We start from the raw sequence: 14,183 nt of genomic DNA on the forward strand, positions 1-14,183 counted from the left end.
TAACTTTGTTTTCAAACACAGTCAAACATTGGGATAGGCTCAGAGCTACATATTATACATGGATTAGCTCAGACCCTTATCCATTTAATCTAATAGTTAATAACCCTGACTTCCCCCAGCCTAGATTGCTGTTCATTTGATTGATGGATTACCAACAACATTCTGGATATTGGCAGGTTGAGCCCACTGGGCTTACTAGCAACTTGGCTTGGTCTTGAAATATATGCAGTTCAAACACTTTATCCAAAGAAGATGGGTACAGCTCTCAAACAAAGCCCCATTTTTGAATTCGTATGCTCACACTCATACAACAGGAAGCAAACTACTTGGCTATATGCTAGACTGAATTCAGACAACATTCCACACAAAACAAAATATATGGACCTCTGAGAACAGAGACTAAATTCAGAATTGGACATTGGCCACTGGCAACCAATCCTTGAAAACATAAGTAAACCATCTATAAACACCATTATCAAAAAAAAGTGCTTACAAGCTGCTGTAAGATTGGTATCTGACCCCATCCAAACTGACCAAAATGTTTGGCTCCAATCCTAACTGCTTCAGGGGCTGCAGAGATGAAGGAAATGAACTATACATATGGGGACCTGCCTCCTAATGTCACACTCCACACTGTCGAAGGAAATACTTTGACATATAAGCACATTACTACAAAAAGAGTTTCTGCCTGAATCCTGACTAGCATTACAATTTTGCAAACCTGAGACACTTACTAAAAAAGAATTCATACTCTGCTCCAACATATGCCTTGCCTACAGCTGCACCATGGTTAAAACGAGCTTAGCAGTGCTTTCGGAAATAAGAGGGAAAATGTTAGAATTCATCTGAGAAAATTTTTTGCATTAATATGTCTGAAACTAGACAAATATGAAGAGATTTGGTCCTGATGCATGTGTGTAGATTTCTAAAAGTTTTGTGACTGTGTGTAGTTAATTGTGCAAAAAAAGCCTCTTACCATTTTTTTGTTGCAGCAGGACCAATAGCATCGCTGATGGGTCCTTCGTATAAGTTCTTAGCAGTTAGAGCCTTTGTCTGCCAGCACTTATGAAATACATGCCTGCCATGCAAAGGGTTAATACATGTGTGGTTCTATAGATTACCTAATATACTATAAATATGATTTTATTTTATAGAATCCTCAAGACTTCGTGAAGGTCTGCGGTATCCCAATGTGCAGTATCCTAATTTCAAGTTTGGCAATAATGTACCAAGCAATGAACCAAGATCTTCATGTAGGTCAGCACCAGATCAATCTCAAGGTACATATGACATATCTTTATTTATTAAATTAACCTATGTGTGCATTGTAAAGATAGTATCCTGAAACATATTACATTCTCAGTTAATGCCTAATTAATATGTGCCCATTTCCTTTTACTATGCTTTAAAAGGCATATTTTGCACACAAAATTATACATGCAATGTGAGTGGGAGCTGCTACTTTAATAGCAGCACAAATAAAGATTTGTGGTGTTGTTTAATAACTACAACTGTCTAATCTCATACCTAGATATAGGGGACTTTTGTGCCCGCATTCATGTGAAAGACTTACTGTAAATGATAGTGTGCAGTCCTTTATAAGATATGAACAACAAATATGTTTATAACACCTTTCTTGGCTTGAATTTGTAGGCAGAAACTACTAAACATAATGTAAAAAAAAAAACGGTAGCCTCTGCTTTTCTAACCCTTTCACTGCCAGCCGTTTTTGTCAAAGCGGAACTTGTATTGCTAGACAGTTTTTGAACATTTTGCATTGTTTCACTTTAGGGGCCTTTCCTCGGGGGGACTTTTAGTTTACCCAGGAAAAAAATATATATCATTTTTTTCAGGACAACCTAAGCTTTCAAAATATGGTAGAATTTTGGTGTAATTCCAATTTTGTAAAAAGATATTGGCTTCTAAATGTCTAAAAATGAAAAAAGAATAAAATTTTCCATAATATAAACACACATACTAGAAACAAAAATTATTTTATGCACGAATATACAACTGATTTGGAAAGTCCCATGTCTCCTGAACGTGCCAATACCAAATATATATAGTTTTATGGAGATTTCTCACTTGTATAGGTCAAAAACTCCCAGCAGTACACTACCAAATTTCCAAAGCACTGCTTCAGAAAGCTGCATACTTTAGATTTCAAGGACAAAAATTCCACTAACAGAAGGTTTATCCCAGAAAATTGTACATTTTTGGAAAGAACAGATTCTGGGGAATCCAGAATAGGCACAACTGTCTGTCTACTCCAAACGATCAAGTTGCAATGCTTTCCTAAAGTTATTGGTTTTTATCAAAATTTGTGAAATTTTAAAAAAATTGCTTCAAAGCTTCCAGTCTATAGTATCATATCTCCTACAGGTCATAAAGTAACCAAATAAAACACCCAAAATATGAACGCCAGGGGTCCACTGAACAGTTTGATGCCCAATATGTATAGGTTTACCTACGTATGTGGCATGTAGGGGCCCCAATGTGAACATACCCCCATATGATCAATCATTTCTGTTATTTCAGCTCCAGCAAAATCAACACATTTACATCATTTATGTGGGATAAAGCTAGTAAAAAGTACGCTCACCCCAGAAAGTCATATATTTTTGGAAAGTACACATTCCCCCAATTCTAAAATGGGTACCCGTGTCTTTCTACTCCAAAGTACCAAGCCGCAAAGCTTTTCTAAAGTTAGCAATTTTGATGACATTTCCAAAAATCCCCTCACAGCTTCCACTTGGCAGCATCTTATCTCCCACATAGTGTTAGGTACCAAGATAAAACACCCTAAATTTGAACGCCAGGGGTCCACTGAACAGTTTGATGCCTAATATGTATAGGTTTACCTAAATATTTGCCATGTAGGGGCCCCAATGGGAACATACCCCCATATGATCTATCTTTTCAGCTCCTGCAAAATCAACACATTTACATCCTTTATGTGGGATAATGCTACAAAAAAGTACAGTCACCCCAGAAAGCCATATATTTTTGGAAAGTACACATCCCCCCGAATCTATAATGGATAAACATTTTCTTTTTGCTCCAAAGTACCAAGCCATAAAGCTTTCCTAAATTTGCATATTTTTATGACATTTCAGAAAATCGTATAAAAATGTTGCAATTTGCCACATTTATCTCTCACAATTTCTTGATAAAGATCAGATAAAGGCAAATCACCCCAAATAGGAACACCTAAGGTCTACTGAACAGTTTGATGCCCAATATGCATAGATAAACCAAAGTCTGTGGTATATACTGACCCCAAAATGAAAAAGGGCATAGGGATTTCTCACGTGCCAACTCAGCTTTTGCATACAGAGCCCCCTGTCAACGTATTATGTGCCGTAACACCCCCTAACTATAAAGAGACCCCCAAAAAACCATACAGTCTTGGAAAGTACACATTTTGACAAATCCAATAAGGGTAAAGAGTCCTTTCTACACCAAAGTACCAATCTGCAAATCTTTCCTAAATTTATTGGTTTCTATGACATTTCAGAAAATCGCCTAAAAATGTTGCAGTTTGCCGCATTTATCTCACACAATTTCTTGCATACAAAGGCAAATCACCCCAAATAGGAACACCTAAAGTCTACTGAACAGTTTGATGCCCAATATGCATAGATATACCAAAGTCTGTGGTATATACTGAACCCAAAATGAAAATAGCATATAAGGATTTCTTGCCTGCCAGCTCAGCTTTTGCATACAGAGCCCCTTGTCAGCATATTATGTGCCGAAACACCCCCTAACTATACAGATACCCCCAGAAAACCATATATTTTTGGAAAGAACACATTCTGACAAATCCAACAAGGGTAAACAGTCCTTTCTACACCAAAGTACCAATCTGCAAAGCTTTCCTAAATTATTGGTTTTTATGACATTTCAGAAAATCGCCTAAAATGTTGCAGTTTGCCGCATTTATCTCACACAATTTCTTGCATACAAAGGCAAATCACCCCTAATAGGAACACCAGAGGTCCACTGAACAGTTTGATGCCCAATATGCATAGCTATACCAAAGTCTGCGGTATGTACTGACCCCAAAATGAAAATAGCGCATATGGATTTCTCGCCTGCCAAATCAACTTTTTCATACAGAGCCCCCTGTCAGCATATTATGTGCCGTAACACCCCCTAACTATACAGAGACCCCCAGAAAACCATATATTTTTGGAAAGAACACATTCTGACAAATCCAACAAGGGTAAACAGTCCTTTCTACACCAAAGTACCAATCTGCAAAGCTTTCCTAAATTATTGGTTTTTATGACATTTCAGAAAATCGCCTAAAATGTTGCAGTTTGCCGCATTTATCTCACACAATTTCTTGCATACAAAGGCAAATCACCCCTAATAGGAACACCAGAGGTCCACTGAACAGTTTGATGCCCAATATGCATAGCTATACCAAAGTCTGCGGTATGTACTGACCCCAAAATGAAAATAGCGCATATGGATTTCTCGCCTGCCAAATCAACTTTTTCATACAGAGCCCCCTGTCAGCATATTATGTGCCGTAACACCCCCTAACTATACAGAGACCCCCAGAAAACCATATATTGGAAAGTACACATTCTGATGAATTTAAAATAGGTAAAGTTATTTTTGTACACCAAAATTACACATGGCAAAGCTATGCTAAAAACAGATTAGGAACACTTATACAGGGATAAAAATGCGATAAAACCACAAAAATTGTGCAAATCAATGAAATAACTAAAAGAAAAGAAACTAAAAACAAAGTGGTAAAATGAAAAAAAAAACAAAACAAAATGTTCGTGTATACATGTGTGTACAATAAAAGTTATGTGACAGTGTGAAAGTGTGTATATGAGTGTGAAAAATTAAAAAAAATATATAAACTGCTAAATTGTGTGCTGTAAGTGTGTGTAAATGTATGTAAGTGTGTGTGTGTGTGTGTGTAAGTGCAAAAAAAAAACTCGGCCTTACCTGTCCTGAAGATCAGATCACTGCTCTGTCCTCCATGCTGCAGTCCAGTACCAGGAAGTCAGTGGGCTGGCACTGGGGGGGAAGGAGGAAGCAGGAACAAGCAGCAGACGTTATGCGATTGCGTCTGCTGCTTGTAAGCCGGTCCTGCGACGCGATCGTGGCTTGTTGCCCAGGGGGCTGTCATCGCTACAAACTCTCTGCAGCCACTGCAGAGAGAATCCTTTATCTGCCGACGACGTATGAGACAGGTCGTTGGCAGTTAAACCCTTTTTCTGCCACGACATATCCCATACGCCGTTGGCAGTAAAACGGTTAAAGGCATAGTATCATTCCCCCTTAAATTTTTTACTGTAGGTAAGAGATGAGTGTGGCTTTATTACACCATAGACATAATGTGGTTATAATGAATACAGGAAATGCAAAAGGGCTTAATCAGTTGTTTTCATTATATTATACAACTAAGGAGTCAAAGTTTCAAGAGCAACCCAATAGTGGCACAGAAGGCTCAGCTCAGTCTAGTTAGTGGTTGACACAGCATTATGGAGTAAAGGTTTACACAAAACTGATGTGAACAAGGCACCATGGCCAGATGAAATACACCCTGGTTACTTAGAGAGCTTAGTGCTTTAGCCAGGCCTCTGATTCTGATAACACCATTAAAACAAAATTCTCACATTTGTCTTAGAACTCCCATTTCCTAAAAGGGCCGTCTGTTCTGTTTGTTTTCAGAGCTACTTTAGATTGGTTAGGGCACTATGCATGAGTTTTCTTTAATTCTCTGCCATCTGATGACCTAAAAAGATGTTGTTAGGACTTCAGCAGCTGAACTCAGGCTGGTAGAAAAATATAACTATCATGGATACTATAGAGATTACTTTTAAACGTTGAACACTTACACTGTTAAAGGGAACAAAACCATTTTTTTAAAAATTAGCTAATTTGGTTTGGCGTGTAAAAAATATCCATAATGGTGCATAAACTACAAAGGTGTACATGATGCCACACATTAAAAAACATGATTGTCTGCCTCTGACTTGTTAGGAATTATTTTTTAACCACTTAGGTTCAGTCATTCAACCCCTCCCTCACCTTGTTCCATTGTGAAGTGATGGGTTCTAGAACTCTAAGTCCCTCTACTTTTTTAAGTGTGTGGTGCACAGATTCTCTCAATTATATAATTATATTAAGGTGTAAAATACAAGTGTCTAACTAGTGCTTGTGCATTTACCACAGGTAGAGAATCCAGTTTCATCCAGTATCCGAGACTCCCACGACCAGTAAATGAACCACAGTCATCAGCCATGCCACAAAGCCAGTGGTCCAGTCAAATGGCTCCTTCTAACAGAGATGGTCACTTTCAAAACAGACCACAATTTCCACATGAAATGCAGCCAGAAAAGCTGCCAGATTTTTCTTCAAGAGATTGTTTTCCAATAGGTTTGAATATGCCCAAGAATGAAGCCACAGCCACATTTTTTGCAACCATAAAAAATATGGAGGTTTCTGATGTTATTTCTACATTGAATGCCATAGCTGCGAAAAACCCAGCATTCAGAGGTAAAGCTTAGGTTTCCATGATATTCAGTAACAACCCTAGAAAGATTATATATTATTATTTTTTAGTTATTTAGCGTTTAATATAATATATGCTGAATTTTATTTTTTAATTATTGCTTTTACCCGGCACCCAATTATTCAAATGTGTTGTTAATTTTAAAGGGAGATTCTTGGGGCTGCTTGCTAGGATATCCCAAAGAATTAAGGCTGTACCCAGATTAAACAAGCATAAAATCTTAGAGAAAATTTTAAAGGAGAAGGAAAAGTAAAAATGTTAGGCATCCCCCAGTCATAGTTATCGCTTACCTTTTACCCCAGGCCGGTGCTCCTGTTAAGAAAAAAAAGCACCAGCCCGGGATAGCTGCAAAGGAGTGATCCTCTTCAGCCTGTCTTCATTCTTTCCCGTGGCCGGCACATGCGCAGTTTGGTGAAAATTCGACTTCCTTGTTAACGTTGGGATTTTCACTCTACTGCGCATGTGCAAGCAACACAAAGACAGAAGAAGGAAGAGAATCATGCTCTCACAGCTATCCAAGGCTGGTGCAGATTTCTCCTAACATGAGCACCAGCCCGGGGTAAAAAGTAAACAATTACTATGACTGGGGATGCCTAACATTTGGCACGCCCGAGTAATTTTTACCTTTCCTTCTCTTTTAAAAGACTAAATATTGCATCTGTAACTAACTGGCCCAGTCTTTGATCTGAGAGGTGGCCTGAAATAAATTTGAAGCCCTCCGCTCTTGAGGAACTATTAACTTATGCAATAGTTGTGTTACTTTTGGGTTACTGAATTGACCTAAGGCTAAGGTCAAAACAAAGCTGCTGTGTAGCCATGGGGGTTGCTATTCAAACTGAAGAAAGGAGAAAACGCACAGGTTATATAGCAGATAACAGACAAGCTATGTAGATTTCCATTTAATTATACAGAGTTTGTTTGTTATCTGCCATGTGACCTGTACCTCTGTCACGTGGCTACACAGTAGTTTATATAAACTCTAGAAGTCTTTTTAAAGCAAACACAAAACTTTTACCAGTGCAGGGCAACAGTACTAAAATTAGTTTAAAATATTTAAATGTTTTTGGTGTTACTGTTCCTTTAATATAATAATGTATTTTCTATGTTGATCCTGTTCATGTTTGGGTCTAAATCTATAATTAAGCCTATGTCATTGTGGCTTTTTATTTAGTAAAGAAATTACAAACATTCTTTAAACTAAACAAAAAATTAAAACAATAAGGTTATAATTGTTCAGCTGGATACTAACTAAACAACTATGTATTGGGCTTTATTCTTACAGCAAAGTAATTTATTATGACCATTATCTGTAAACTAGGACAATGTAAGATGATTTTTTTTTTTTTCGTTTTTGCCGACTCCAGCTTCAACTCTAGGTACCTAAAATTGCTTCCAACTCCCATCTCCACAGCTCTGATTAAAATTGATGTTTATTGTATGTGTATAGTGCTAAAACCTGCATTATAGGTTTGGTCTTTAAAAAAGCTACAGATGTTGTTTTATTCCTTTTTCTAAATCAAGTAGAATTAGGATCCTTGATCCTAGTTTAAATACATTTAGGTCCTCTTTATTTACAATGAATAGAAAAGGTTGTTGAAAGTGTAATTACACATCTTTCTATAGGTAAGCGGGCAAATTAAAATGCAGTGTGTAATTTTTAGATTTTAGACGGCAGGGGCTTCCTTCTACTGCATCTCGTAATCTCTGTATACATATTTATTTTAGTGTTTGTATTTTTATATATTGTGAAATTGTACAGCAGTACATGTTCTCTTAGCACTTTCTAAATAAAAAAATACTTTATGTATATACGTATATTGTATATATTTTGTTCATGTTTTGGAGATAGTAGTCAGCACAACACCTTGTTTCTAGTCTGTAGCAGTGCAGGTTCCCCAATGGCCACTTTCCATCGGCATATCCAGGTACAAACAATCCGGAACAGCACCTCTTATATTTTCAATTAAAATGCCTTTATTGCAAATTTTAGGGGCATACAACAACGTTTCAGGCCATGTGTGGCCTTTTATCAAGCTAATTGGCAATTACTTGGCAATTACACACATTCCTTTTTATACCCTTGTGCACCACCTAGTGGATACAACTTTATATATAATAGTGTAGCAAACAACAATGTCTCCAAATAAACATTTATGTGTTACAATAAAGTGATTGTTACATATTCACATCCTTAAGTGTCACTTAAAATGCAATGTAGCAATAATCCATATCTTAAAATCTCAGTCATTTAAAAATGTAAAAACCATATAGAGCTATATCAGAAAAAGGAGAGGAGGAAAGTTTATCTGAATATAGGTCTCAAATCATATTCTTTATTTAATCCAAGAAGACTTAATGTTTCTAGTTTACGTATCCAGAAGGCCTCCCTGTACAGCAGTTCCTTCAACCTATTTCCTCCTCTCCTTTTTAACTCAACCGTTTCAACAATTTAAAATTTAAGTTGATTCACTCTATGTCCACATTCAATAAAATGGGCTGCAACAGCCTGATCAGTTTTACCCGTATTTATTGCTGACTTGTGTTCCCTTATTCGTTTGCAGACCACTCTCATTGTCTGCCCAACATATGCCAGCCCACGTGGGCATTTGATGACATACACTACATACGTTGAGCAGCATGAGTATCTTCCGCGTATCTTAATCGCATTACCTTTTCTGGGGTGATAAAGCACCTCCCCCACTTGTACATTCGAACAGCAATTACAGTTATAACACGGAAAAGTGCCCTGTTTGCTTTTTATATTATCTTTAGGTACATTGTTTATTCCCATATCAGACTTTACTAAATAACTGCCCACACTCTTTCCGTTTTTATAGGCGATAACTGGGGGTCTGTCAAATTATTTTAGATGTGGCAAATTGTCTCTAACCAGGACCCAATGTCTCTTCAGAATTTGGGCAATATGTTTACTTAGGGTGTTGTATTGGGTCACAAAGGTCACATGATTTTCTACCTTTTTTGGTCGTTTCTGGAATCCTCTCTCCTATCTTTTACCTGAATATCTTCCAACTGTCTCTATAATAAATCATTTGGGTACCCCCTGGTCCAAAATGTGTTACACATTTCTTTTAGTCTCTCATCCACCTTATTCTCAGAGGTAACTATCCTCTTTACTCTAAAAGAAATGTGTAACAAGTTCCGGATCAGGGGGTACCCAAATGATTTATTACAGAGACGGAAGATATTCAGGTACTTAGATTTTAAGATATGGATTATTGCTATGTTGCATTTTAAGTAACACTTAAGGATGTGAATATGTAACACATAAATGTTTATCTGGAGACGTTGTTTGCTACACTATTATATATAAAGTTGTATCCACTTGGTGGTGCACAAGGGTATAAAAAGGGATGTGTGTAACTGCCAATTAGCTTGATAAAAGGCCACACATGGCCTGAAACGTTGCTGTAAGCCTCTAAAATTTGCAATAAAGACATTTTAATTGAAAATATAAGAGGTGCTGTTCCGGATTGTTTGTACCTATATTTTGTTCGTGATTAGGTGCTCGCCTTGCCTTCTTGTGATTGTAATTACCAGTTTTGTATTATTAACCATGGGTTGTTTTAATTTACAGGAATACATGTACCAAGCCTGGTAAAATATTTAAAAGACACAGGAAAACTGAAAATACCACATCCTTCCAGAAGCCTGTCGAGCTGATCACAGATTCTGATTTGTTTCTCAAACCTTCTAATATATTGACCAGTTGTATAGATTTATGAAATTCTGTTCTCTTGTTTCATATGAATGTTTGAAATTTTTTTCTGAGGTTAAAGGAAAACTATATCCCTGAGCAATGTAGGTTTCTATAAAAGTACATTGCAATAAACAGCTCATATATGAAACCCTGCTTCATACAAATAAAATATACTTGTGGTATGTGCCACTGTGTAATTCTAACTGTAAAATTTGCCATTTTAAGCAAGGGCCACCCCTTGGGATTATATGGTTCACAATGCCACAAACAAACCAAGGGAACCAATTAGTAGACAAAGTTCTGTCTACACTCACACTTATTACTGTTACATTTGAAGCTGAATTATTTCCTATCAGGTGACCTCTGAGGGAGCACACAGGCCATCACAGTGGCTCAACGTAAAAGATGTTAATAGGCCATTTAAAGGAGAAGGAAAGTGTACTGCCAATAGGAGCAGGAGAGAGCTGAGCAGACTCTGGCCACAGGAATTAAGGATTTTTCAGAGAGAAGAAGTCAGACACCTGAAGAACATGCTTACAAAAAAGGAGACAAGAACTCCTGTTTCTTTTGATAGAGGACTCTCTTTCTGTGAGTGCTTATGGCTGTATTTATATAGACCTTTCTGATAAAGCTTACTTAGTTTTTACCTTTCCTTCTCCTTTAAAGAGGTTGTTCACCTTTGAGTTAACCTTTAGTATAATGTAGAGAATAATATTGTGAGACAATTTGCAGTTGGTCTTCATTTTTTATTTATAGTTTTTAATTGTTCAGCAGCTCTTCAGTTTTGAATTTGGTTATCTATCTGGTTAGCTATCTGGTTTGCTAGGGTCCAAATTACCTTAGTAACCAGGATGTGGTTTAAATGAGAGATTGATGTTTGAATAGGGGAGGACCTGCATACAAAAATAAGCTATAAAAAGTAACAATAAATAAATAAACTCAGGTAGAAAATGCAATGTACATCTTTGTTTTTTTTGAGCAACTGTGACATACATGTTACATGCAAAATAAAATGTTAGTAGTACAGGTTTTACAGTTTGTACAATAAAGTATAACATACAACTTAACATCAATGGTGTCTTAATTCTTAATAAATGTCCACAGTAATAAGTGGTATTCTAAGTTAGCAGAGTTATTTAGCCTTGGGGTTCAGAAAATTGCCTTGTTTGTTTAAGAGCCATCAGGAGGGCTACCCAGATATTGCATTCCAGTTTAGGTTAGGTTCAGCATTAGAAGGACGTAAAGGAACAGTAACAACAAAAAATAAAATAGCTTTAAAGTAATTTAAGTACTGCTGCCCTGCACTGGTAAAAATTGTGTGTTTTCTAAAGAAACACTACTATAGTTTATATAAATAAGCTGCTGTGTAGCCATGGGAGCAGCAATTCAAGTTGGAAAAAAGGAGAAAAGGCACAGGTTACATAGCAGATAAGCTCTGTAGAAGAATATAATAGGGTTTTCTCTTATTTGCTATGTAACCTGTGCACTTTATTGAATTGCTACCCCCGTGGCTACACAACAGCTTTGTTTATATAAACTATAGCAGTCTTTCTGATGCATTTTACTGGGGAGGGTGAATTTTAGTTTGAGGTTTTGAAAAGGCACCAACTTGCCATCTAACATTATATCAGTATTATTTAGGTGTTTTAGATGAGAATTACACCATAGTGGTGTGTATCCTAAATAGTGTTGTTGAGGTCTAGGGTAAAATTGAAGTGCAGTCTGCCATGCCCTTACTGCTGCTTTTATCAATGGAGAAGCTTTTTATGTATATATTTGGTGCCCCTATATAACAGTTGTTTGTGCTCCTCCAAGGATCCTAACAAGTTGTGCCTCCAGAATGGTCACAGCATTTGTAAGGGATGGTGTGGCCCAGTTTCTTACCACAAGCTGTGTCGCCAGCTAGTACAAAAATAGTACATAAAAAGCATCTCCATGTTTGTGACTTTGTCATTTAAATAGACATTTTTTAGATTTTGTCTTTTAGATGACATTTTACAGACACTTTTTAATGAATTTGTCTTTAGCTCTTATTAAATCTGTCTTCAATCTTATTAAATCTGCCATCAACCAAGTGCCACATCTACATGCACCTTGCAATATTAGTTTGCTTAGGAAAACTATACATCATTTTCAGGACAAGCTGGGCTTTTTAATTTTTCCAACATTATTGCGTAATTCCACTTCTCTAACAAGATAAAAGGGTCTAAATACTAAAAAAAAAAGAAATGCTATTTTGCATAATATATGGATATATATCACACAAATGTTAAAGGGTATTGACCCGAAACATGTTGTGTTACCACTACCCACAATAAATGGTTTGCAGTAAATCTGCTGAAGCTTTTTTTCTCCTACTTTTTTCGTAAGTACTTTATACAAAGTTCTCCAAATAATTTTTTATTTTTTAATGTTTTATTTTATATGTGGGAATACATCTGATTCAGAAATCTGAATGAATTTTAATTTAAAGCATGAATTGTAGTTTAAAGCACCCCCACAGAAATCAGCATTTAAAGGCCAAAAAATCCTCTAAGAGTAGGTTCACCCAAGGAAACCATATATTTTTGGAAAGTACATATGTGGAATCCAGAAGGGGTAATTGTGGCTTTTATTTCCAAACTACAAAGCTTTCCTTCATTTGGGGTCTCTAAATGACAGCATGGATTTCAACTAGGAACAAGTACACAGTGTCAGACTGGTGTATTTGGGGCTTATGGGAAGAAGTAAATCAAGGGCTCTCTACATCAGTGCTGTCCAACTGGCGGTCAGTGACCCCCCTCTGTGTGGCCCCCAACCTGTCTGACTGCTTTGATGGCTTACCTTTGTGTAAGCTTTAAATGTTATCAATACTGATATTAACTGGCCCCCTGCATTGTTCACACCTCAGATTCAGGCTGTAAATCTCTGTATTGTTTAAACATGTAATCCCCTGTGTTGTTCACACCTTTTAGTTTCTGCATTTTTTACCCACTGCATTGTTCACACCTCAGGCTCAGACTGCAATCACCCACATTGTTCACACCTCATATGGCATTTATGGCACACACAGGCAGCATAGAGTACTTCCTGTGCGTGCCATACTCTGCCTGTTCTATGCTGCCTGTGTGTACCATACTCTGCCTGTCCTTTGCTGCCTGTGTGTGCCATACTCTGCCTGTCCTTTGCTGCCTGTGTGTGCCATACTCTGCCTGTTCTATGCTGCCTGTGTGTGCCATACTCTGCCTGCCATATGCTGCCTGTGTGTGCCATACTCTGCCTGCCCTACGCTGCCTGTGTGTGCCATACTCTGCCTGCCCTACGCTGCCTGTGTGTGCCATACTCTGCCTGCCCTACGCTGCCTGTGTGTGCCATACTCTGCCTGCCCTATGCTGACTGTGTGCCATACTCTGCCTGCCCTATGCTGCCTGTGGGAGGTGAACGTGGCATGGGGTTTATTCTGGGAGTTTGTTAGCATTTGGAAATAACCATTAAATGGTCCCTTAGGTGTGTAAGTATGTGCTGGGGGTTGTTCAGTAACTGTAAAATAACTTCAATAACTGTAAAATCTGGTATAAGTGCAAAAAAACACTTAAATGTAAAACTTCACCATCTAAAAGTTTCCGAGTTTCAATAGAAGTCAATGGGAGTTGTCCTAGGCAGAATCAAATCATATTTCAATTCGAGATACTCAAGTTTGTAAACATGAAAATTCAAGATATAGGAGTTTAGGACATTAATAAATAAGAGAGCATTCGATATATGAACAAACTCGAATTCACAAACTCGAAAATTGATAAAAAAAAGCCCTATAGAATTTTTAGGAGACATGTTGCCCGGGTGACAAATCTCCCCAAGTGCCATCACCCTCAAAAAGGCCTAGAGGAGTGGAAACAATTTTCCGTCTGTCAGACATTAAAAAAAACACCCCCCCCCCCC

The 14,183-nt window shown here is 37.4% G+C and overlaps 1 protein-coding gene across 2 annotated transcripts in view; it reads left to right on the plus strand.

Moving 5' to 3' along the window:
* LOC100486588 overlaps positions 1-11,332 on the plus strand; it is a 75,927-nt gene extending 64,595 nt beyond the window's left edge. For both annotated transcript variants that reach the window (XM_012965507.3, XM_031903762.1), the window contains 3 exons: positions 1,155-1,280; positions 6,208-6,531; positions 10,143-11,332. In XM_012965507.3, coding sequence (XP_012820961.2) covers positions 1,155-1,280; positions 6,208-6,531; positions 10,143-10,228 — 536 coding nt within the window. In that variant the 3' untranslated portion in view covers positions 10,229-11,332. The remainder of the gene's footprint in view (positions 1-1,154; positions 1,281-6,207; positions 6,532-10,142) is intronic.
* The last annotated feature ends 2,851 nt before the right edge of the window (positions 11,333-14,183 follow it).

This window comes from Xenopus tropicalis, chromosome 6, assembly GCF_000004195.4.
Source record: "Xenopus tropicalis strain Nigerian chromosome 6, UCB_Xtro_10.0, whole genome shotgun sequence".
Taxonomy (NCBI): domain Eukaryota; kingdom Metazoa; phylum Chordata; class Amphibia; order Anura; family Pipidae; genus Xenopus; species Xenopus tropicalis.